Source organism: Pimephales promelas, chromosome 21, assembly GCF_988280905.1.
Source record: "Pimephales promelas chromosome 21, fPimPro1.hap1.1, whole genome shotgun sequence".
Lineage (NCBI taxonomy): Eukaryota > Metazoa > Chordata > Actinopteri > Cypriniformes > Leuciscidae > Pimephales > Pimephales promelas.
This window is the reverse complement of record NC_142789.1, coordinates 3,230,321-3,251,501: the sequence shown is the minus strand read 5'-3', so window position 1 is coordinate 3,251,501 and position 21,181 is coordinate 3,230,321. Positions and strand designations below refer to the sequence as shown.

At 41.5% G+C, this 21,181-nt stretch overlaps 2 protein-coding genes across 8 annotated transcripts in view; both read right to left on the bottom strand.

Moving 5' to 3' along the window:
- Nucleotides 1-21,181, bottom strand: part of znf740a (zinc finger protein 740a) — a 380,822-nt gene that overhangs the window by 226,205 nt on the left and 133,436 nt on the right. The gene's annotated exons all lie outside the window — the stretch shown is intronic.
- Nucleotides 18,020-21,181, bottom strand: part of calcoco1b (calcium binding and coiled-coil domain 1b) — a 41,827-nt gene continuing 38,665 nt past the window's right edge. For all 3 annotated transcript variants that reach the window (XM_089124835.1, XM_089124836.1, XM_039663395.2), the window contains exons 10-13: nt 20,334-20,396; nt 20,165-20,252; nt 19,924-20,069; nt 18,020-19,332 (exon numbers count right to left, since the gene is read on the bottom strand). In XM_089124835.1, coding sequence (XP_088980961.1) covers nt 19,321-19,332; nt 19,924-20,069; nt 20,165-20,252; nt 20,334-20,396 — 309 coding nt within the window. In that variant the 3' untranslated portion in view covers nt 18,020-19,320. The remainder of the gene's footprint in view (nt 19,333-19,923; nt 20,070-20,164; nt 20,253-20,333; nt 20,397-21,181) is intronic.

The window sequence follows — 21,181 nt, the reverse complement described above, 5'->3', positions numbered from 1 at the left end:
AAATTAAGTTTCTCCAATCTTCCCAAAACTCTGGATTCTGATAGAGGGCCATGAGACTTAGACCTGAGTGCAAAAATGGAGGCTCTAGCCCCTTCCAGAGCTGAGATATCGAAACTCAAAAATTCGGCCCGAAAAAAAAACGACAGTGGTACCCCTTACGTTTTTTTTTTTTTGGGGCGAAAAATTAAGTTTCTCCAATCTTCCCAAAACTCTGGATTCTGATAGAGAGCCATGAGACTTAGACCTGAGTGCAAAAATGGAGGCTCTAGCCCCTTCCAGAGCTGAGATATCGAAACTCAAAAATTCGGCCCGAAAAAAAAACGACAGTGGTACCCCTTACGTTTTTTTTTTTTGGGTGAAAAATTAAGTTTCTCCAATCTTCCCAAAACTCTGGATTCTGATAGAGGGCAATGAGACTTAGACCTGAGTGCAAAAATGGAGGCTCTAGCCCCTTCCAGAGCTGAGATATCAAAACTCAAAAATTCGGCCCGAAAAAAAAACGACAGTGGTACCCCTTACGTTTTTTTTTTTTTTGGGCGAAAAATTAAGTTTCTCCAATCTTCCCAAAACTCTGGATTCTGATAGAGGGCCATGAGACTTAGACCTGAGTGCAAAAATGGAGGCTCTAGCCCCTTCCAGAGCTGAGATATCGAAACTCAAAAATTCGGCCCGAAAAAAAAACGACAGTGGTACCCCTTACGTTTTTTTTGGGGGGGGCGAAAAATTAAGTTTCTCCAATCTTCCCAAAACTCTGGATTCTGATAGAGAGCCATGAGACTTAGACCTGAGTGCAAAAATGGAGGCTCTAGCCCCGTCCAGAGCTGAGATATCGAAACTCAAAAATTCGGCCCGAAAAAAAAACGACAGTGGTACCCCTTACGTTTTTTTTTTTGGGGCGAAAAATTAAGTTTCTCCAATCTTCCCAAAACTCTGGATTCTGATAGAGGGCCATGAGACTTAGACCTGAGTGCAAAAATGGAGGCTCTAGCCCCTTCCAGAGCTGAGATATCGAAACTCAAAAATTCGGCCCGAAAAAAAAATGACAGTGGTACCCCTTATGTTTTTTTTTTGGGGCGAAAAATTAAGTTTCTCCAATCTTCCCAAAACTATGGATTCTGATAGAGGGCAATGAGACTTAGACCTGAGTGCAAAAATGGAGGCTCTAGCCCCTTCCAGAGCTGATATATCAAAACTCAAAAATTCGGCCCGAAAAAAAAACGACAGTGGTACCCCTTACGGTTTTTTTTTTTTGGGTGAAAAATTAAGTTTCTCCAATCTTCCCAAAACTCTGGATTCTGATAGAGGGCAATGAGACTTAGACCTGAGTGCAAAAATGGAGGCTCTAGCCCCTTCCAGAGCTGAGATATCGAAATTCAAAAATTTGGCCCGAAAAAAAAACGACAGTGGTACCCCTTACGTTTTTTTTTTTTTGGACGAAAAATTAAGTTTCTCCAATCTTCCCAAAACTCTGGATTCTGATAGAGAGCCATGAGACTTAGACTTGAGTGCAAAAATGGAGGCTCTAGCCCCGTCCAGAGCTGAGATATCGAAACTCAAAAATTCGGCCCAAAAAAAAAATGACAGTGGTACCCCTTACGTTTTTTTTTTTTTGGGTGAAAAATTAAGTTTCTCCAATCTTCCCAAAACTCTGGATTCTGATAGAGGGCCATGAGACTTAGACCTGAGTGCAAAAATGGAGGCTCTAGCCCCTTCCAGAGCTGAGATATCGAAACTCAAAAATTCGGCCCGAAAAAAAAAACGACAGTGGTACCCCTTACGTTTTTTTTTTTTTGGGGCGAAAAATTAAGTTTCTCCAATCTTCCCAAAACTCTGGATTCTGATAGAGAGCCATGAGACTTAGACCTGAGTGCAAAAATGGAGGCTCTAGCCCCTTCCAGAGCTGAGATATCGAAACTCAAAAATTCGGCCCGAAAAAAAAACGACAGTGGTACCCCTTATGTTTTTTTTTTTTGGGCGAAAAATTAAGTTTCTCCAATCTTCCCAAAACTCTGGATTCTGATAGAGGGCCATGAGACTTAGACCTGAGTGCAAAAAGGGAGGCTCTAGCCCCTTCCAGAGCTGAGATATCGAAACTCAAAAATTCGGCCCAAAAAAAAACGACAGTGGTACCCCTTACGTTTTTTTTTTTTGGGTGAAAAATTAAGTTTCTCCAATCTTCCCAAAACTCTGGATTCTGATAGAGAGCCATGAGACTTAGACCTGAGTGCAAAAATGGAGGCTCTAGCCCCGTCCAGAGCTGAGATATCGAAACTCAAAAATTCGGCCCAAAGAAAAAATGACAGTGGTACCCCTTACGTTTTTTTTTTTTTGGGTGAAAAATTAAGTTTCTCCAATCTTCCCAAAACTCTGGATTCTGATAGAGGGCCATGAGACTTAGACCTGAGTGCAAAAATGGAGGCTCTAGCCCCTTCCAGAGCTGAGATATCGAAACTCTTAAAAATTCGGCCAGAAAAAAAAACGACAGTGGTACCCCTTACGTTTTTTTTTTTTGGGTGAAAAATTAAGTTTCTCCAATCTTCCCAAAACTCTGGATTCTGATAGAGGGCCATGAGACTTAGACCTGAGTGCAAAAATGCAGGCTCTAGCCCCTTCCAGAGCTGAGATATCGAAACTCAAAAATTCGGCCCGAAAAAAAAACGACAGTGGTACCCCTTACGTTTTTTTTTTGGGCGAAAAATTAAGTTTCTCCAATCTTCCCAAAACTCTGGATTCTGATAGAGGGCAATGAGACTTAGACCTGAGTGCAAAAATGGAGGCTCTAGCCCCTTCCAGAGCTAAGATATCGAAACTCAATATTTCGGCCCGAAAAAAAAACGACAGTGGTACCCCTTACGTTTTTTTTTTTCGGGCAAAAAATTAAGTTTCTCCAATCTTCCCAAAACTCTGGATTCTGATAGAGGGCCATGAGACTTAGACCTGAGTGCAAAAATGGAGGCTCTAGCCCCTTCCAGAGCTGAGATATCGAAACTCAAAAATTCGGCCCGAAAAAAAAACGACAGTGGTACCCCTTACGTTTTTTTTTTTGGCCGAAAAATTAAGTTTCTCCAAATCTTCCCAAAACTCTGGATTCTGATAGAGGGCCATGAGACTTAGACCTGAGTGCAAAAATGGAGGCTCTAGCCCCTTCCAGAGCTGAGATATCGAAACTCAAAAATTCGGCCCGAAAAAAAAACGACAGTGGTACCCCTTACGTTTTTTTTTTTTGGGCGAAAAATTAAGTTTCTCCAATCTTCCCAAAACTCTGGATTCTGATAGAGGGCAATGAGACTTAGACCTGAGTGCAAAAATGGAGGCTCTAGCCCCTTCCAGAGCTGATATATCAAAACTCAAAAATTCGGCCCGAAAAAAAAACGACAGTGGTACCCCTTACGGTTTTTTTTTTTTGGGTGAAAAATTAAGTTTCTCCAATCTTCCCAAAACTCTGGATTCTGATAGAGGGCAATGAGACTTAGACCTGAGTGCAAAAATGGAGGCTCTAGCCCCTTCCAGAGCTGAGATATCGAAACTCAAAATTTCTGCCCGGAAAAAAAATGACAGTGGTACCCCTTATGTTTTTTTTTTGGGGCGAAAAATTAAGTTTCTCCAATCTTCCCAAAACTCTGGATTCTGATAGAGGGCAATGAGACTTAGACCTGAGTGCAAACATGGAGGCTCTAGCCCCTTCCAGAGCTGATATATCAAAACTCAAAAATTCGGCCCGAAAAAAAAACGACAGTGGTACCCCTTACGGTTTTTTTTTTTTGGGTGAAAAATTAAGTTTCTCCAATCTTCCCAAAACTCTGGATTCTGATAGAGGGCAATGAGACTTAGACCTGAGTGCAAAAATGGAGGCTCTAGCCCCTTCCAGAGCTGAGATATCGAAATTCAAAAATTTGGCCCGAAAAAAAAACGACAGTGGTACCCCTTACGTTTTTTTTTTTGGACGAAAAATTAAGTTTCTCCAATCTTCCCAAAACTCTGGATTCTGATAGAGAGCCATGAGACTTAGACCTGAGTGCAAAAATGGAGGCTCTAGCCCCGTCCAGAGCTGAGATATCGAAACTCAAAAATTCGGCCCAAAAAAAAAATGACAGTGGTACCCCTTACGTTTTTTTTTTTTGGGGTGAAAAATTAAGTTTCTCCAATCTTCCCAAAACTCTGGATTCTGATAGAGAGCCATGAGACTTAGACCTGAGTGCAAAAATGGAGGCTCTAGCCCCTTCCAGAGCTGAGATATCGAAACTCAAAAATTCGGCCCGAAAAAAAAACGACAGTGGAACCCCTTATGTTTTTTTTTTTTTGGGCGAAAAATTAAGTTTCTCCAATCTTCCCAAAACTCTGGATTCTGATAGAGGGCCATGAGACTTAGACCTGAGTGCAAAAAGGGAGGCTCTAGCCCCTTCCAGAGCTGAGATATCGAAACTCAAAAATTCGGCCCAAAAAAAAACGACAGTGGTACCCCTTACGTTTTTTTTTTTTGGGTGAAAAATTAAGTTTCTCCAATCTTCCCAAAACTCTGGATTCTGATAGAGGGCCATGAGACTTAGACCTGAGTGCAAAAATGGAGGCTCTAGCCCCTTCCAGAGCTGAGATATCGAAACTCAAAAATTCGGCCCGAAAAAAAAAACGACAGTGGTACCCCTTACGGTTTTTTTTTTTGGGCGAAAAATTAAGTTTCTCCAATCTTCCCAAAACTCTGGATTCTGATAGAGGGCAATGAGACTTAGACCTGAGTGCAAAAATGGAGGCTCTAGCCCCTTCCAGAGCTAAGATATCGAAACTCAATATTTCGGCCCGAAAAAAAAACGACAGTGGTACCCCTTACGTTTTTTTTTTTCGGGCGAAAAATTAAGTTTCTCCAATCTTCCCAAAACTCTGGATTCTGATAGAGGGCCATGAGACTTAGACCTGAGTGCAAAAATGGAGGCTCTAGCCCCTTCCAGAGCTGAGATATCGAAACTCAAAAATTCGGCCCGAAAAAAAAACGACAGTGGTACCCCTTACGTTTTTTTTTTTGGCCGAAAAATTAAGTTTCTCCAAATCTTCCCAAAACTCTGGATTCTGATAGAGGGCCATGAGACTTAGACCTGAGTGCAAAAATGGAGGCTCTAGCCCCTTCCAGAGCTGAGATATCGAAACTCAAAAATTCGGCCCGAAAAAAAAACGACAGTGGTACCCCTTACGTTTTTTTTTTTTGGGCGAAAAATTAAGTTTCTCCAATCTTCCCAAAACTCTGGATTCTGATAGAGGGCAATGAGACTTAGACCTGAGTGCAAAAATGGAGGCTCTAGCCCCTTCCAGAGCTGAGATATCGAAACTCAAAAATTCGGCCCGAAAAAAAAACGACAGTGGTACCCCTTATGGTTTTTTTTTGGGGCGAAAAATTAAGTTTCTCCAATCTTCCCAAAACTCTGGATTCTGATAGAGGGCAATGAGACTTAGACCTGAGTGCAAAAATGGAGGCTCTAGCCCCTTCCAGAGCTGATATATCAAAACTCAAAAATTCGGCCCGAAAAAAAAACGACAGTGGTACCCCTTACGGTTTTTTTTTTTGGGTGAAAAATTAAGTTTCTCCAATCTTCCCAAAACTCTGGATTCTGATAGAGGGCAATGAGACTTAGACCTGAGTGCAAAAATGGAGGCTCTAGCCCCTTCCAGAGCTGAGATATCGAAATTCAAAAATTTGGCCCGAAAAAAAAAACGACAGTGGTACCCCTTACGTTTTTTTTTTTTTGGGCGAAAAATTAAGTTTCTCCAATCTTCCCAAAACTCTGGATTCTGATAGAGAGCCATGAGACTTAGACCTGAGTGCAAAAATGGAGGCTCTAGCCCCGTCCAGAGCTGAGATATCGAAACTCAAAAATTCGGCCCGAAAAAAAAATGACAGTGGTACCCCTTACGTTTTTTTTTTTTTGGGCGAAAAATTAAGTTTCTCCAATCTTCCCAAAACTCTGGATTCTGATAGAGGGCCATGAGACTTAGACCTGAGTGCAAAAATGGAGGCTCTAGCCCCTTCCAGAGCTGAGATATCGAAACTCAAAAATTCGGCCCGAAAAAAAAACGACAGTGGTACCCCTTACGTTTTTTTTTTTTGGGGCGAAAAATTAAGTTTCTCCAATCTTCCCAAAACTCTGGATTCTGATAGAGAGCCATGAGACTTAGACCTGAGTGCAAAAATGGAGGCTCTAGCCCCTTCCAGAGCTGAGATATCGAAACTCAAAAATTCGGCCCGAAAAAAAAACGACAGTGGTACCCCTTACGTTTTTTTTTTTTGGGTGAAAAATTAAGTTTCTCCAATCTTCCCAAAACTCTGGATTCTGATAGAGGGCAATGAGACTTAGACCTGAGTGCAAAAATGGAGGCTCTAGCCCCTTCCAGAGCTGAGATATCAAAACTCAAAAATTCGGCCCGAAAAAAAAACGACAGTGGTACCCCTTACGTTTTTTTTTTTTTTGGGCGAAAAATTAAGTTTCTCCAATCTTCCCAAAACTCTGGATTCTGATAGAGGGCCATGAGACTTAGACCTGAGTGCAAAAATGGAGGCTCTAGCCCCTTCCAGAGCTGAGATATCGAAACTCAAAAATTCGGCCCGAAAAAAAAACGACAGTGGTACCCCTTACGTTTTTTTTTGGGGGGGCGAAAAATTAAGTTTCTCCAATCTTCCCAAAACTCTGGATTCTGATAGAGAGCCATGAGACTTAGACCTGAGTGCAAAAATGGAGGCTCTAGCCCCGTCCAGAGCTGAGATATCGAAACTCAAAAATTCGGCCCGAAAAAAAAACGACAGTGGTACCCCTTACGTTTTTTTTTTTTGGGCGAAAAATTAAGTTTCTCCAATCTTCCCAAAACTCTGGATTCTGATAGAGGGCCATGAGACTTAGACCTGAGTGCAAAAATGGAGGCTCTAGCCCCTTCCAGAGCTGAGATATCGAAACTCAAAAATTCGGCCCGAAAAAAAAATGACAGTGGTACCCCTTATGTTTTTTTTTTTGGGGCGAAAAATTAAGTTTCTCCAATCTTCCCAAAACTATGGATTCTGATAGAGGGCAATGAGACTTAGACCTGAGTGCAAAAATGGAGGCTCTAGCCCCTTCCAGAGCTGATATATCAAAACTCAAAAATTCGGCCCGAAAAAAAAACGACAGTGGTACCCCTTACGGTTTTTTTTTTTTGGGTGAAAAATTAAGTTTCTCCAATCTTCCCAAAACTCTGGATTCTGATAGAGGGCAATGAGACTTAGATCTGAGTGCAAAAATGGAGGCTCTAGCCCCTTCCAGAGCTGAGATATCGAAATTCAAAAATTTGGCCCGAAAAAAAAACGACAGTGGTACCCCTTACGTTTTTTTTTTTTTTGGACGAAAAATTAAGTTTCTCCAATCTTCCCAAAACTCTGGATTCTGATAGAGAGCCATGAGACTTAGACTTGAGTGCAAAAATGGAGGCTCTAGCCCCGTCCAGAGCTGAGATATCGAAACTCAAAAATTCGGCCCAAAAAAAAAATGACAGTGGTACCCCTTACGTTTTTTTTTTTTTTGGGTGAAAAATTAAGTTTCTCCAATCTTCCCAAAACTCTGGATTCTGATAGAGGGCCATGAGACTTAGACCTGAGTGCAAAAATGGAGGCTCTAGCCCCTTCCAGAGCTGAGATATCGAAACTCAAAAATTCGGCCCGAAAAAAAAACGACAGTGGTACCCCTTACGTTTTTTTTTTTTTGGGGCGAAAAATTAAGTTTCTCCAATCTTCCCAAAACTCTGGATTCTGATAGAGAGCCATGAGACTTAGACCTGAGTGCAAAAATGGAGGCTCTAGCCCCTTCCAGAGCTGAGATATCGAAACTCAAAAATTCGGCCCGAAAAAAAAACGACAGTGGTACCCCTTATGTTTTTTTTTTTTGGGCGAAAAATTAAGTTTCTCCAATCTTCCCAAAACTCTGGATTCTGATAGAGGGCCATGAGACTTAGACCTGAGTGCAAAAAGGGAGGCTCTAGCCCCTTCCAGAGCTGAGATATCGAAACTCAAAAATTCGGCCCAAAAAAAAACGACAGTGGTACCCCTTACGTTTTTTTTTTTTGGGTGAAAAATTAAGTTTCTCCAATCTTCCCAAAACTCTGGATTCTGATAGAGAGCCATGAGACTTAGACCTGAGTGCAAAAATGGAGGCTCTAGCCCCGTCCAGAGCTGAGATATCGAAACTCAAAAATTCGGCCCAAAAAAAAAATGACAGTGGTACCCCTTACGTTTTTTTTTTTTGGGGTGAAAAATTAAGTTTCTCCAATCTTCCCAAAACTCTGGATTCTGATAGAGGGCCATGAGACTTAGACCTGAGTGCAAAAATGGAGGCTCTAGCCCCTTCCAGAGCTGAGATATCGAAACTCAAAAATTCGGCCCGAAAAAAAAACGACAGTGGTACCCCTTACGTTTTTTTTTTTTGGGTGAAAAATTAAGTTTCTCCAATCTTCCCAAAACTCTGGATTCTGATAGAGGGCCATGAGACTTAGACCTGAGTGCAAAAATGCAGGCTCTAGCCCCTTCCAGAGCTGAGATATCGAAACTCAAAAATTCGGCCCGAAAAAAAAACGACAGTGGTACCCCTTACGTTTTTTTTTTTGGGCGAAAAATTAAGTTTCTCCAATCTTCCCAAAACTCTGGATTCTGATAGAGGGCAATGAGACTTAGACCTGAGTGCAAAAATGGAGGCTCTAGCCCCTTCCAGAGCTAAGATATCGAAACTCAATATTTCGGCCCGAAAAAAAAACGACAGTGGTACCCCTTACGTTTTTTTTTTTCGGGCGAAAAATTAAGTTTCTCCAATCTTCCCAAAACTCTGGATTCTGATAGAGGGCCATGAGACTTAGACCTGAGTGCAAAAATGGAGGCTCTAGCCCCTTCCAGAGCTGAGATATCGAAACTCAAAAATTCGGCCCGAAAAAAAAACGACAGTGGTACCCCTTACGTTTTTTTTTTTGGCCGAAAAATTAAGTTTCTCCAAATCTTCCCAAAACTCTGGATTCTGATAGAGGGCCATGAGACTTAGACCTGAGTGCAAAAATGGAGGCTCTAGCCCCTTCCAGAGCTGAGATATCGAAACTCAAAAATTCGGCCCGAAAAAAAAACGACAGTGGTACCCCTTACGTTTTTTTTTTTTGGGCGAAAAATTAAGTTTCTCCAATCTTCCCAAAACTCTGGATTCTGATAGAGGGCAATGAGACTTAGACCTGAGTGCAAAAATGGAGGCTCTAGCCCCTTCCAGAGCTGAGATATCGAAACTCAAAAATTCGGCCCGAAAAAAAAACGACAGTGGTACCCCTTATGTTTTTTTTTTTGGGGCGAAAAATTAAGTTTCTCCAATCTTCCCAAAACTCTGGATTCTGATAGAGGGCCATGAGACTTAGACCTGAGTGCAAAAATGGAGGCTCTAGCCCCTTCCAGAGCTGAGATATCGAAACTCAAAAATTCGGCCCGAAAAAAAAACGACAGTGGTACCCCTTACGGTTTTTTTTTTTGGGCGAAAAATTAAGTGTCTCCAATCTTCCCAAAACTCTGGATTCTGATAGAGGGCCATGAGACTTAGACCTGAGTGCAAAAATGGAGGCTCTAGCCCCTTCCAGAGCTGAGATATCGAAACTCAAAATTTCTGCCCGGAAAAAAAACGACAGTGGTACCCCTTACGTTTTTTTTTTTTGGGGCGAAAAATTAAGTTTCTCCAATCTTCCCAAAACTCTGGATTCTGATAGAGGGCAATGAGACTTAGACCTGAGTGCAAAAATGGAGGCTCTAGCCCCTTCCAGAGCTGATATATCAAAACTCAAAAATTCGGCCCGAAAAAAAAACGACAGTGGTACCCCTTACGGTTTTTTTTTTGGGTGAAAAATTAAGTTTCTCCAATCTTCCCAAAACTCTGGATTCTGATAGAGGGCAATGAGACTTAGACCTGAGTGCAAAAAGGGAGGCTCTAGCCCCTTCCAGAGCTGAGATATCGAAACTCAAAAATTCGGCCCAAAAAAAAACGACAGTGGTACCCCTTACGTTTTTTTTTTTTGGGGTGAAAAATTAAGTTTCTCCAATCTTCCCAAAACTCTGGATTCTGATAGAGGGCCATGAGACTTAGACCTGAGTGCAAAAATGGAGGCTCTAGCCCCTTCCAGAGCTGAGATATCGAAACTCAAAAATTCGGCCCGAAAAAAAAACGACAGTGGTACCCCTTACGTTTTTTTTTTTGGGCGAAAAATTAAGTTTCTCCAATCTTCCCAAAACTCTGGATTCTGATAGAGGGCAATGAGACTTAGACCTGAGTGCAAAAATGGAGGCTCTAGCCCCTTCCAGAGCTAAGATATCGAAACTCAATATTTCGGCCCGAAAAAAAAACGACAGTGGTACCCCTTACGTTTTTTTTTTTTCGAGCGAAAAATTAAGTTTCTCCAATCTTCCCAAAACTCTGGATTCTGATAGAGGGCCATGAGACTTAGACCTGAGTGCAAAAATGGAGGCTCTAGCCCCTTCCAGAGCTGAGATATCGAAACTCAAAAATTCGGCCCGAAAAAAAAACGACAGTGGTACCCCTTACGTTTTTTTTTTTGGCCGAAAAATTAAGTTTCTCCAAATCTTCCCAAAACTCTGGATTCTGATAGAGGACCATGAGACTTAGACCTGAGTGCAAAAATGGAGGCTCTAGCCCCTTCCAGAGCTGAGATATCGAAACTCAAAAATTCGGCCCGAAAAAAAAACGACAGTGGTACCCCTTACGTTTTTTTTTTTTGGGCGAAAAATTAAGTTTCTCCAATCTTCCCAAAACTCTGGATTCTGATAGAGGGCAATGAGACTTAGACCTGAGTGCAAAAATGGAGGCTCTAGCCCCTTCCAGAGCTGAGATATCGAAACTCAAAAATTCGGCCCGAAAAAAAAACGACAGTGGTACCCCTTATGTTTTTTTTTTTGGGGCGAAAAATTAAGTTTCTCCAATCTTCCCAAAACTCTGGATTCTGATAGAGGGCCATGAGACTTAGACCTGAGTGCAAAAATGGAGGCTCTAGCCCCTTCCAGAGCTGAGATATCGAAACTCAAAAATTCGGCCCGAAAAAAAAACGACAGTGGTACCCCTTACGGTTTTTTTTTTTGGGCGAAAAATTAAGTGTCTCCAATCTTCCCAAAACTCTGGATTCTGATAGAGGGCCATGAGACTTAGACCTGAGTGCAAAAATGGAGGCTCTAGCCCCTTCCAGAGCTGAGATATCGAAACTCAAAATTTCTGCCCGGAAAAAAAACGACAGTGGTACCCCTTACGTTTTTTTTTTTGGGGCGAAAAATTAAGTTTCTCCAATCTTCCCAAAACTCTGGATTCTGATAGACGGCAATGAGACTTAGACCTGAGTGCAAAAATGGAGGCTCTAGCCCCTTCCAGAGCTGATATATCAAAACTCAAAAATTCGGCCCGAAAAAAAAACGACAGTGGTACCCCTTACGGTTTTTTTTTTGGGTGAAAAATTAAGTTTCTCCAATCTTCCCAAAACTCTGGATTCTGATAGAGGGCAATGAGACTTAGACCTGAGTGCAAAAATGGAGGCTCTAGCCCCTTCCAGAGCTAAGATATCGAAACTCAAAAATTCGGCCCGAAAAAAAAACGACAGTGGTACCCCTTACGTTTTTTTTTTTCGGGCGAAAAATTAAGTTTCTCCAATCTTCCCAAAACTCTGGATTCTGATAGAGGGCCATGAGACTTAGACCTGAGTGCAAAAATGGAGACTCTAGCCCCTTCCAGAGCTAAGATATCGAAACTCAAAAATTCGGCCCGAAAAAAAAACGACAGTGGTACCCCTTACGTTTTTTTTTTGGGCGAAAAATTAAGTTTCTCCAATCTTCCCAAAACTCTGGATTCTGATAGAGAGCCATGAGACTAAGACCTGAGTGCAAAAATGGAGGCTCTAGCCCCTTCCAGAGCTGAGATATCGAAACTCAAAAATTCGGCCCGAAAAAAAAACGACAGTGGTACCCCTTACGGTTTTTTTTTTTGGGCGAAAAATTAAGTTTCTCCAATCTTCCCCAAACTCTGGATTCTGATAGAGAGCCATGAGACTTAGACCTAAATGCAAAAATGGAGGCTCTAGCCCCTTCCAGAGCTGAGATATCGTAACTCAAAAATTCGGCCCAAAAAAAAAAACGACAGTGGTACCCCTTACGTTTTTTTTTTTTGGGCAAAAAATTAAGTTTCTCCAATCTTCCCAAAACTCTGGATTCTGATAGAGGGCCATGAGACTTAGACCTGAGTGCAAAAATGGAGGCTCTAGCCCCTTCCAGAGCTAAGATATCGAAACTCAAAAATTCGGCCCGAAAAAAAAAAAACGACAGTGGTACCCCTTACGTTTTTTTTTTGGGCGAAAAATTAAGTTTCTCCAATCTTCCCAAAACTCTGGATTCTGATAGAGGGCCATGAGACTTAGACCTGAGTGCAAAAATGGAGGCTCTAGCCCCTTCCAGAGCTGAGATATCGAAACTCAAAAATTCGGCCCGAAAAAAATCGACAGTTGTACCCCTTACGTTTTTTTTTTTTTGGGCGAAAAATTAAGTTTCTCCAATCTTCCCAAAATTCTGGATTCTGATAGAGGGCCATGAGACTTAGACCTGAGTGCAAAAATGGAGGCTCTAGCCCCTTCCAGAGCTGAGACATCGAAACTCAAAAATTCGGCCCGAAAAAAATCGACAGTTGTACCCCTTACGTTTTTTTTTTTGGGCGAAAAATTAAGTTTCTCCAATCTTCCCAAAACTCTGGATTCTGATAGAGAGCCATGAGACTTAGACCTAAATGCAAAAATGGAGGCTCTAGCCCCTTCCAGAGCTGACATATCGAAACTCAAAAATTCGACCCGGAAAAAAAACGACAGTGGTACCCCTTTCGTTTTGTTTTTTTTTTCGGGAGAAAAATTAAGTTTCTCCAATCTTCTCAAACCTCTGGATTCTGATAGAGGGCAGTGAGACTTAGACCTGAGTGAAAAAATGGAGGCTCTAAACCCTTCCAGAGCTGAGATATCGAAACTCAAAAATTCGACCCGAAAAAAAAAACGACAGTGGTACCCCTTTCGTTTTTTTTTTCCGGACGAAAAATTGAGTTTCTCCAATCATCTCAAAACTCTGGATTCTGATAGAGGGCCATAGGACTTAGACCTGAGTGCAAAAATGGAGGCTCTAGACCATTCCAGAGCTGAGATATCGAAACTCAAAAATTCGGCCCGAAAAAAAAACGACAGTGGTACCCCTTACGTTTTTTTTTTTTTGGGCGAAAAATTAAGTTTCTCCAATCTTCCCAAAACTCTGGATTCTGATAGAGAGCCATGAGACTTAGACCTGAGTGCAAAAATGGAGGCTCTAGCCCCTTCCAGAGCTGAGATATCGAAACTCAAAAATTCGGCCCGAAAAAAAAAACGACAGTGGTAACCCTTACGTTTTTTTTTTGGGCGAAAAATTAAGTTTCTCCAATCTTCCCAAAACTCTGGATTCTGATAGAGGGTCATGAGACTTAGACCTGAGTGCAAAAATGGAGGCTCTAGCCCCTTCCAGAGCTGAGATATCGAAACTCAAAAATTCGGCCCGAAAAAAAAATGACAGTGGTACCCCTTACGTTTTTTTTTTTTGGGCGAAAAATTAAGTTTCTCCAATCTTCCCAAAACTCTGGATTCTGATAGAGAGCCATGAGACTTAGACCTAAATGCAAAAATGGAGGCTCTAGCCCCTTCCAGAGCTGAGATATCGAAACTCAAAAATTCGGCCCGAAAAAAAAAAAACGACAGTGGTACCCCTTACGTTTTTTTTTTTTTGGGCGAAAAATTAAGTTTCTCCAATCTTCCCAAAACTCTGGATTCTGATAGAGGGCCATGAGACTTAGACCTGAGTGCAAAAATGGAGGCTCTAGCCCCTTCCAGAGCTGAGATATCGAAACTCAAAAATTCAGCCCGAAAAAAAAAAACGACAGTGGTACCCCTTACGTTTTTTTATTTGGGCGAATAATTAAGTTTCTCCAATCTTCCCAAAACTCTGGATTCTGATAGAGGGCCATGAGACTTAGACCTGAGTGCAAAAATGGAGGCTCTAGCCCCTTCCAGAGCTGAGATATCGAAACTCAAAAATTCGGCCCGAAAAAAAAACGACAGTGGTACCCCTTACGGTTTTTTTTTTTGGGCGAAAAATTAAGTTTCTCCAATCTTCCCAAAACTCTGGATTCTGATAGAGAGCCATGAGACTTAGACCTAAATGCAAAAATGGAGGCTCTAGCCCCTTCCAGAGCTGAGATATCGTAACTCAAAAATTCGGCCCAAAAAAAAAAACGACAGTGGTACCCCTTACGTTTTTTTTTTTTGGGCGAAAAATTAAGTTTCTCCAATCTTCCCAAAACTCTGGATTCTGATAGAGGGCCATGAGACTTAGACCTGAGTGCAAAAATGGAGGCTCTAGCCCCTTCCAGAGCTAAGATATCGAAACTCAAAAATTCGGCCCGAAAAAAAAACGACAGTGGTACCCCTTACGGTTTTTTTTTTTCGGGCGAAAAATTAAGTTTCTCCAATCTTCCCAAAACTCTGGATTCTGATAGAGGGCCATGTGACTTAGACCTGAGTGCAAAAATGGAGGCTCTAGCCCCTTAAAGAGCTGAGATATCGAAACTCAAAAATTCGGCCCGAAAAAAAAAAAAACGACAGTGGTACCCCTTACGTTTTTTTTTGGGCGAAAAATTAAGTTTCTCCAATCTTCCCAAAACTCTGGATTCTGATAGAGGGCCATGAGACTTAGACCTGAGTGCAAAAATGGAGGCTCTAGCCCCTTCCAGAGCTGAGATATCGAAACTCAAAAATTCGGCCCGAAAAAAAAACGACAGTGGTACCCCTTACGTTTTTTTTTTTTTTTGGGCGAAAAATTAAGTTTCTCCAATCTTCCCAAAACTCTGGATTCTGATAGAGGGCCATGAGACTTAGACCTGAGTGCAAAAATGGAGGCTCTAGCCCCTTCCAGAGCTGAGATATCGAAACTCAAAAATTCGACCCGGGAAAAAAAACGACAGTGGTACCCCTTTCGTTTTGTTTTTTTTTTCGGGAGAAAAATTAAGTTTCTCCAATCTTCTCAAACCTCTGGATTCTGATAGACGGCAGTGAGACTTAGACCTGAGTGCAAAAATGGAGGCTCTAAACCCTTCCAGAGCTGAGATATCGAAACTCAAAAATTCGACCCGAAAAAAAAAACGACAGTGGTACCCCTTTCGGTTTTTTTTTTCGGACGAAAAATTTAGTTTCTCCAATCATCTCAAAACTCTGGATTCTGATAGAGGGCCATAGGACTTAGACCTGAGTGCAAAAATGGAGGCTCTAGACCATTCCAGAGCTGAGATATTGAGAAATTTATAATAGCACAAATGCTACATGGGATCTCAATATCTCAGCTCTGGAAGGGTCTAGAGCCTCCATTTTTGCATTCAGGTCTAAGTCTCATGGCCCTCTATCAGAATCCAGAGTTTCAAGAAGATTGGAGAAACTTATTTTTTCGCACAAAAAAAAAAAAACGAAAGGGGTACCACTGTCGTTTTTTTTTTTCGGGGCGAAATTTTGAGTTGCTCTGATCTTCTTGAAACTCTGGATTCTGATAGAGGGCCATAGGACTTAGACCTGAGTGCAAAAATGGAGGCTCTAGACCCTTCCAGAGCTGAGATATTGAGATATTTATAATGGCAGAAATGCTACATGGGATCTCAATATCTCAGCTCTGGAAGGGTCTAGAGCCTCCATTTTTGCATTCAGGTCTAAGTCTCATGGCCCTCTATCAGAATCCAGAGTTTCAAGAAGATTGGAGCAACTGAAAATTTTGACCCGAAAAAAAAAACGACAGTGGTACACCTCTGCATTCTGATAGAGGGCCATGAAACTTAGACCTGAGTGCAAAAATGGAGGCTCCAGACCCTTCCAGAGCTGAGACATTGAGATATTTATAATGTCTTACGACCCGTAAGGTCTGTCTGTGTGTTGGGGTGGTGTGGTTGTGGGTGTGGTCTGTTTCGCCTGCAGGGGAGTACCTGTGTCCAGAGCCTGACGTCATGGGAAATCCCGCAGCTGGAACTGATCCGCGGAAATTAGGGAGACGAATAAAGGGAGCCAGTGAAGCGCTCTCACTCATTTCCTTGGTGACCCGCATCCCTCTGGTCTGAACTACTGCGTGAATTACTGCATGAACTACTGTGTGAACTACTGCGTGAGCTGCTGTGTGAGTTTATGGTGCGGACAACGGCGGGATGTGATCCGCCGGGTGCTTGGTCTTCATTCCGCTTCACACCGTGCGTCCGGTTACCTTGGCGAAGCAGCTGGAAGTCACCGGGGTGAGCGGCCGGCTGTGGGATTTCCCGAGTTTGTTTTAACGCGGTGGAGAGCCGAGGGGACTGTTTGTTGTGTTGCATACCTCATTTTTGAATGCCATGTTAATTAATTTATGACACACCTCCTGTCTTTTAGATAGGAGTTTATTTCTTTATTGTTTGAAATAAATACATGAATCTGACACGTGTTTTGGGTCATCCTTGGTTTCCCACCTGGAATAAATATTTATTTTGTTCGTCCTCATCCCTAGACATACCAGGGACGTAACAAATGGCATGAATGCTATACGTGGGATCTCAATATCTCAGCTCTGGAAGGGTCTGGAGCCTCCATTTTTGCACTCAGGTCTAAGTCCCATGGCCCTCTATCAGAATCCAGAGTTTCAAGAAGATTGGAGCAACTAAAAATTTCGACCCGAAAAAAAAAAAACGACAGTGGTACGTACCCCTTTCTTTTTTTTTTTTTGAGCGAAAAAATAGTTTCTCCAATCTTCTTGAAACTCTGGATTCTGATAGAGGGCCATAGGACTTAGACATGAGTGCAAAAATGGAGGCTATAGACCCTTCCAGAGCTGAGATATTGAGAAATTTATAATAGCATAAATGCTACGTGGGATCTCAATATCTCAGCTCTGGAAGGGTCTGGAGCCTCCATTTTTGCACTCAGGTCTTAGTCTCATGGCCCTCTATAAGACTCCAGAGTTTCAAGAAGATTGGAGAAATTTATTTTTTCGCACAAAAAAAAAAACGAAAGGGGTACCACTGTCGTTTTTTTTTTTTCGGGTCGAAATTTTGAATTGCTCTGATCTTTTTGAAACTCTGGATTCTGATAGAGGGCCATAGGACTTAGACCTGAGTGCAAAAATTGAGGCTCTAGACCCTTCCAGAGCTGAGATATTGAGACATTTATAATGGCATAAATGCTAAATGGGATCTCAATATCTCAGCTCTGGACGGGTCTAGAGCCTCCATTTTTGCATTCAGGTCTAAGTCTCATGGCCCTCTATCAGAATCCAGAGTTTCAAGAAGATTGGAGAAACTTATTTTTTCGCTCAAAAAAAAAAAAATAACGAAAGGGGCCAATTCAAGAAGAGTGGAGAAACTTATTTTTTCGCACAAAAAAACAAAACAAAAATGAAAACACTGTCATTTTTTTTTTTTTTCGGGTTGCTCTGATCTTCTTGAAACTCTGGATTCTGATAGAGGGCCATGGGACTTAGACCTGAGTGCAAAAATTGAGGTTCTAGACCCTTCCAGAGCTGAAATATTCAGATCCCATATTGAATGATGCTTTTCCGTATTACTGAACTGCGTAAAAAAAAAAGTCACGGTTATAAAAATACCCATGTCCGTGTGGACAAGGCATAAATCGGTTTTAGTGAGCACTTGTCCTTTGCCGAGATAATCCATCCACCTCACACAGGTGTGCCTTAGGCTGGCCACAATAAAAGACTGCACTGCATAAGGCAAATGGTGGTCACACCAGATACTGACTGATCTGTGCAATAGTCATATTTTATATATATATATATATATATATATATATATATATACTGTTGTTGTTTTCCTTGTAATTTCAGGATCAACCAGCCTGAGGACATATAGAGTTTAGATCAAGGATAGACAGCATAACAGCATTACAAACTAAGAAGAGAACAAACAGTGACAAACTCTTAAGATAAAGTGTTTATTTAATAAATAAAATCTAAAATGGAGAACTGATCATTTAAATGCACTTGTGTAATAGCTTGTTTTCACGTGACGTCACGCCACTGCGTTGCCATGGCGCGAAAAGGAGATGGAGGGCAGGAAGTGATTTTCTATATTAGGAAGCACTATAACACACTCAAAATGCCTGTCTTTTGCGTCGTTTATGGTTGCTCAAATCCATCAAAACACGAGGAGTTTTTATCGTGTGCCAAAAGTTGTTGTTCATAAGGGAGGAAAGTACAAGAAATTGACAGAAAAACACCGGGGAAAATGCCTTGCAAACGTACGTCTGCGGTCGGGAGCAACCGAATGGGAAAATGCCTGTGTGTGTGTGCAGTGATCACTTCGTCAAATGTGAGTTAATACATTATTTATATGGCTTATAATTACATCATTCAGGTGTTTAAATACACTTATGTGGCTGTTTGTGTAACGTACCAGTTTCCGAATTTTGTAAAGTCAAAGTATGTCTGTAAGATGAGTTAGTTGCTGATATCTAGCCGCCCGATGGCAGGCAAATCTCTCAATTCAGTTGAAAATCGGTCCTCTTCATAACGTAAGGATCACGTCCAACATATGTTTCGATTTTCTGTTTATATATTTCTCTTGTAATAGCGTCTAAAGTAGTACAGTACGGATTTTCCTCCATCTCGTCCATTGTGCTCTTCACTCCTTGCCCTCCATCTCCGTTCCGCGCGTCAACACAATCACGTGACTGCAAACCACCTATTGTCAGGTAATACAGAAGAACCAACCCACAACCAGCACACCTATCCAAACAAAGAGATCACATTCTTAACAGAGAAAACTCGAGTGAAATCAAAAGCTAAACTGTCTCCTGTGTAGAGAATCAGTCCCATCTTTCCCTCTCTATCAACTCATCTGTTCAGAAACACTCCACTTGCTCCCTCAAAATCCAAAAAGACTAATTTCTGCTGCATAAAACATATATAACAGTTCATTCCCATTATTTAAAATAGAAACTTTTTATTATAGCACTCTGTAATGGAATTTCTTTGTCATACGGAAATGATTTTCATGCTGAACGTGCTATATGGCATATCTAGACATACAGCTTCCTCTTAATGGAGACTCATACAGACAGACACTTTCACACTACAGACGGCACTCTTAGCATCTATTAAATCCCATAATAAGCCAGCTCAGAAAACTCTCCTGATATTCCACACTGATCAGGAGCACATGATCTTCATGCGCTGATGTAAACACAGGTTTCTTCTGTCCACCTCTGGTTCACCTCAAGGGGGCGTCAGTAAGACCACTGTAGGGAAGACAGAGAACATGTTGTCTGAGTGTGTTTTCACACCCAGCTCGCTTGGAGCATTTCCGGGAACCAGGTTAGTTTTATCCCTGGGTTAGTTTAGGCATATATGGCCTGTTCCAAATGGCACACTTCATATGATTGTTTAATGGCTGCCATGTTCATGTTCAGTTGGCAGTGTGTCCAATTTGTCATTTTAGGTCTTTTAGGCCCTCAATGCACACTTCTGCCGAGCCCGCATGGTGCTAGTATGCTGTATACAAGTATCATGCGCTTCCGAATTGAGCTACAGGTCACAGAAATTGGTGTGACAAACGGTATACAATGCTAAAAGCCGCACCTGTCAGGGTTCTGTCACTTCTGTCTAGTCGATTTCTTGGTTTTGTGACAGAGCCCTGACGCTCCTGTTTTGTCGTGTGTGTGTGCCTTGTTTCATGTGCTGTCATGTTTTGTCTAGTGCTATGTTGCATGCAGCTTGTGTTTATCACTGGCAGTGTGCTTTCATGTTTTGTGTGAACCCGGCTTATGAGTGTTCTCATTAGGTGTGTTCGATTCGGTTCGATTAGCATATTTCATTTTTGTGGTACTTGCCTTCATATCGTCCTCGTTATCCTTTTGGCTTTGCTCTGTTGACCCATGAGAGCTGAACAGTTCAATGTCTAGCACACTTAAAGACAGCTCGGGTAAAGACTGTTGTTGGGGCTTGCCTTCAGTAGATGGAGGACTATCAATGCAAGCTGCAAGAAATAAGACAATGATTTACCGTCATAGCACTACGTCCTTTTATGTATATCAGCATAAAGAGAAGAAACGATGGATCATGTGTACTGACGTGTTGGTGAAGCCGCTGCCTCCATCCACATGGCATCTGTCTCAGTGTCCAGTCTCAGTTCCAGCACACGGATATGATCTAAGAGCTCCTGTTTGTGAATAAAACACTAGCAGTCAGCAAGCATGACGTCAGATCGGATCAGTCAGACACAGATTCAGAAAGCTTTGACCTGTTTCTCCAGCTGATGTTGCTCTTGCTCCTTCTGCAGGGCTTTCAGACTGGCTCTCAGTTCCTATGATTTACACATGATGGTGAAAATTTCATTCAGTGTGAGGGAATTCATCTCAAAGCGTTTGCTAGCAAACTCCATCAGTTTTCGGATATATGCCTGTATTTGCTTAAGATGTTGGTATATGGTCATCATTGCCTTTTGAATTATAATGTCTTTCATGTAAGTTTTATTTATAAGTATAAATTATAAGCAGACACCTGAAGTGAGTTTTCCTTTTTTTTGAGAGAGAGAAAGAAATACATGGCTAACTTAGTTTTAATACTAGTGCCTGACTTGTATGTATTCAGATCTGAGTGTTACACACTGCTATGGTTGTTTAATGTCATTTCTCTCTCTCTCTCTTTCTCTCTCTCTCTCTCTCTCTCTCTCTCTCTCTCTCTCTCTCTCTCTCTCTCTCTCTCTCTCTCTATGAATGATAGATTAATTTGGTGTTGATGTGCTGTTTCTGAAACAGTCCGATGTAAATGTCTACCACAGTGTGATATCAATGTGGAGGAATTAAAAAAAAATCAACATGGGAGATTGGATTTAACCATTTATATATATATATATATATATATAGAGAGAGAGAGAGAGAGAGAGAGAGAGAGAGAGAGAGAGAGGATATATCATAGTATTTATTTTAAAAAATTTATGATAATTCATCTGTGCACATTTTTTTAAATTCACGTGGCTCATAATCTGTAATCAAAATAACTTCCCCTCCCTCTTGCTTCCGAGCAGAACCTGAATTGAAATACAACATGTTCCTGGATCAACATCTTTGTTGATTCTGGAACAACATT